The 4,112-nt window shown below is 71.3% G+C and overlaps 1 protein-coding gene across 1 annotated transcript; it reads right to left on the bottom strand.

Annotated features, from left to right (window-relative positions):
- Nucleotides 1–282: 282 nt before the first annotated feature.
- On the bottom strand, nt 283–1,234 carry LOC138105318 (uncharacterized). The gene is made up of 2 exons (XM_069005116.1): nt 760–1,234; nt 283–407 (listed from the first exon to the last, which is right to left on the bottom strand). The coding sequence occupies exons 1-2, from the start codon at nt 1,232–1,234 to the stop codon at nt 283–285; spliced, it is 600 nt and encodes a 199-aa protein (XP_068861217.1).
- Between the last annotated feature and the right edge of the window lie 2,878 nt (nt 1,235–4,112).

The raw sequence follows: 4,112 nt of genomic DNA on the forward strand, positions 1-4,112 counted from the left end.
GGGGTATCGGGGGGCATCGGGGGGCATTGGGGGCATTGGGGGCACTGGGGGCACTGGGGGCATCGGGGACAATGGGGGCACTGGGGACATTGGGGACAATGGGGGCACGGGGGGGCATCGGGGACATCGGGGGGCATTGGGGACATCGGGGGACATCGGGGGCATCGAGGGGCATCAGGGGGCATCGAGGGGCATCGGGGCACCGGGGGGCATCGGGGACATCGGGGGCATTGGGGGCATCGGGGGGCACCGGGGGCATCGGGGGCATCGGGGCACCAGGGATCAATGGGGGCATCGGGGGCATCGGGGGGCATCGGGGCACCAGGGATCAATGGGGGCATCGGGGGCATCGGGGGCACTGGGGGGCATCGGGGGCATCGGGGGGCATTGGGGGGCATCGGGGGGCACTGGGGGGCATCGGGGGCACTGGGGGCGTCGGGGGCATCGGGGGCATTGGGGGGCATTGGGGGCATCGGGGGCACTGGGGGCATCGGGGGCATCGGGGACATTGGGGGCACTGGGGGTGTCGGGGGGCATCGGGGGCATCGGGGGCATCGGGGGCATCGGGGGCACTGGGGGCGTCGGGGGCATCGGGGGGCATCGGGGGCATCGGGGGCACTGGGGGCATCGGGGGCATCGGGGGCACTGGGGGCACTGGGGGGCGTCGGGGGCATCGGGGGGCATCGGGGGCACTGGGGGCATCGGGGGGCACTGGGGGCATCGGGGGCACTGGGGGGCATCGGGGGCGTCGGGGGGCACTGGGGGCGTCGGGGGGCATTGGGGGGCATCGGGGATATCGGGGGCATCGGGGGGCATCGGGGGCGTCGGAGGCACTGGGGGCATCGGGGGCATCGGGGGGCGTCAGGGGCATCGGGGACATCGGGGGCACTGGGGGGCATCGGGGGGCACTGGGGGCATCGGGGGCATCGGGGGCACTGGGGGCATCGGGGGCATCGGGGGGCGTCAGGGGCATCGGGGACATCGGGGGCACTGGGGGGCATCGGGGGGCACTGGGGGCATCGGGGGCATCGGGGGCACTGGGGGCATCGGGGGCACTGGGGGCATCGGGGGCATCGGGGGGCGTCAGGGGCATCGGGGACATCGGGGGCACTGGGGGGCATCGGGGGGCACTGGGGGCACTGGGGGCATCGGGGGCACTGGGGGCATCGGGGGGCACTGGGGGGCATCGGGGGGCACTGGGGGCACTGGGGGGCATCGGGGGCGTCGGGGGCATCGGGGGACAATGGGGGCATCGGGGGGCACTGGGGGACACTGGGGGGCAGTGCGGGCACCGGGGGGGCACCGGAGGCATTGGGGGGGCACCGGAGGCATTGGGGGATACTGGGGGTACTGGGGGGCACTGGGGACACCCGGGGGGCACTGGGGGATACTGGGGGGCATTGGGGGCACTGGGGGACACGGGGGGACAGTGGGGACAACGGGGGGCACTGGGGGACAGCAGGGGGCACTGGAGGATACTGGGAGGCACTGGGGACACCGGGGGGCATTGGGGACACCAAGGGGCACTGGGGGGCACTGGGGGACACTGGGGGGCATTGGGGACACTGGGGGGCACTGGGGGTAGTGGGGGACACCCGGGGGGCACTGGGGACACCAGGGGGCACTGGGGGATACTGGAGGGCACTGGGGGCACCTGGGGGTCACGGGGGGGCACCAGGGGACACTGGGGGATACTGGGGGGCACTGGGGACACCCGGGGGGCACTGGGGGGGACATTGGGGACACCTGGGGGCACTGGGGACACTGGAGGCACTGGGGATACTGGGGGGGCAGTGGGGATACTGGGGGGGCACTGGGGATACTGTGGTGTCACCCGTCCTACCCTGTGTCACCCACCCCATGTCACCCACCCCGTGTCACCCATCCCATGTCACCCATCCCATGTCACCCACCCCATGTCACCCACCCCATGTCACCCACCCCATGTCACCCATCCCATCCCGCGTCACCTGTCCTGCGCCACCTGTCCCGTCCCGTGTCACCCAACTGCTCCCATGTCACCCATCCTGTGTCACCCGTCCTGTGTCACCCGTCCTGTGTCACCCATTCCACCCCATGTCACCCATCCCGTGTCACCCATCCCATGTCACCCATCCCATGTCACCTGTCCTGTGTCACCCAACTGGTCCCATGTCATCTGTCCTGTGTCACCCATTCCACCCCATGTCACCCACCCCATGTCACCCACCCCGTGTCACCCATTCCATGTCACCCATTCCGTGTCACCCGTCCTGTGTCACCCAACTGCTCCCATGTCACCCGTCCTGTGTCCCCCGTCCTGTGTCACCCATTCCATCCCACGTCACCCATCCCGTGTCACCCGTCCTGTGTCACCCATTCCATCCCATGTCACCCACCCCATGTCACCCATCCCATCCCGTGTCACCTGTCCCGTGCCACCTGTCCCGTCCCGTGTCACCCATCCCATGTCACCCACCCCATGTCACCCACCCATCCCATGCCACTTGTCCCGTCCCGTGTCACCCAACTGCTCCCATGTCACCCACCCCATGTCACCCATCCCGTGTCACCCATTCCATCCCGTGTCACCCACCCATCCTGTGTCACCCACCCCCTGTCACCCACCCCCTGTCACCCACCCCATGTCACCCATCCCGTGTCACCCACCCCGCGTCACCCATTCCATCCCACATCACCCACCCCTTGTCACCCCACCCACCCCGTGTCACCCATCCCGTGTCACCCATCCCGTGTCACCCATCCCGTGTCACCCACCCCATGTCACCCACCCTGCGTCACCCATTCCATCCCATGTCACCTATCCTGTGCCACCTGTCCTGTCCCGTGTCACCCAACTGGTCCCATGTCACCCGTCCTGTGTCACCCATTCCATCCCATGTCACCCATCCCGTGTCACCCATTCCATCCCGTGTCACCCACCCACCCCATGTCACCCACCCCATGTCACCCACCCCGCGTCACCCATTCCATCCCATGTCACCCACCCCTTGTCACCCACCCACCCCGTCACCCACCCCGTGTCACCCATCCCATGTCACCCACCCCACGTCACCCATTCCATCCCGTGTCAGCTGTCCTGTCCTGTGTCACCCAGCTGGTCCCGTGTCACCCATCCCATGCCACCCACCCACCCCGTTCCCCCTGTGTCCCTGTGCCCCCCATGCCCCCAGGCCCCCCATGTCCCCATGACCCTATGCCCCCCATACCCCCGTGCCCCCCAGACCCCCCCAGACCCCCCACATCCCCCACACCCCCCAGACCCCCCCACACCCCCCCACACCCCCGACACCCCCCCAGGCCCCCATACCCCCATCCCCCCCACACCCCCCATCCCCCACCCCCACACCCCCCACACCCCTCATCCCCCCCACACCCCCCCACACCCCCACCACACCCCCATCCCCCCACACCCCCCACACCCCCCACACCCCCCGCACCCCCACACCCCCACCTCCCCACCCCCCACACCCCCCATCCCCCCCACACCCCCCCACACCCCCCACATCCCCATCCCCTCACACCCCCCACACCCCCCACACCCCACACCCCTCACACCCCCCCATCCCCCCCACAACCCCTTCTCCCCCACACCCCCACACCCCCCGACAACCCCCACACTCCCCACACCCCCCACACCCCCATCCCCCCCACACCCCCATCCCCTCCACACCCCCCATCCCCCCCACACCCCCCCACTCCCCACACCCCCCCACCCCCATCCCCCCCAAACCCCCAAACCCCCACCCCCCCACCCCCCCCACACCCCCCACACCTCCACACCCTCCCTACCCCCCACACCCCTCACACCCCCCACCCCCCGGACCCCCCCCCACACCCCCTACACCCCCCACACCCCCCACACCCCCCCATACCGCCCACACCCCCCATTCCCGCCACCCCCCACACCCCCCCATACCCCCACACCCCCCACACCCCCCATTCTCCCCACACCCCCACACCCCCCACACCCCCCACACCCCCCATTCTCCCCACACCCCCCACCCCCCACCCCCCCACACCCCCATCCCCCCACACCCCCCACGCCCCACACACCCCCCACACCCCCCATTCCCCCCACACCCCCCACCCCCCCTCACCCCCCACACCCC

Source organism: Aphelocoma coerulescens, chromosome 2 (assembly GCF_041296385.1).
Source record: "Aphelocoma coerulescens isolate FSJ_1873_10779 chromosome 2, UR_Acoe_1.0, whole genome shotgun sequence".
NCBI classification, from domain to species: Eukaryota; Metazoa; Chordata; class Aves; order Passeriformes; family Corvidae; genus Aphelocoma; species Aphelocoma coerulescens.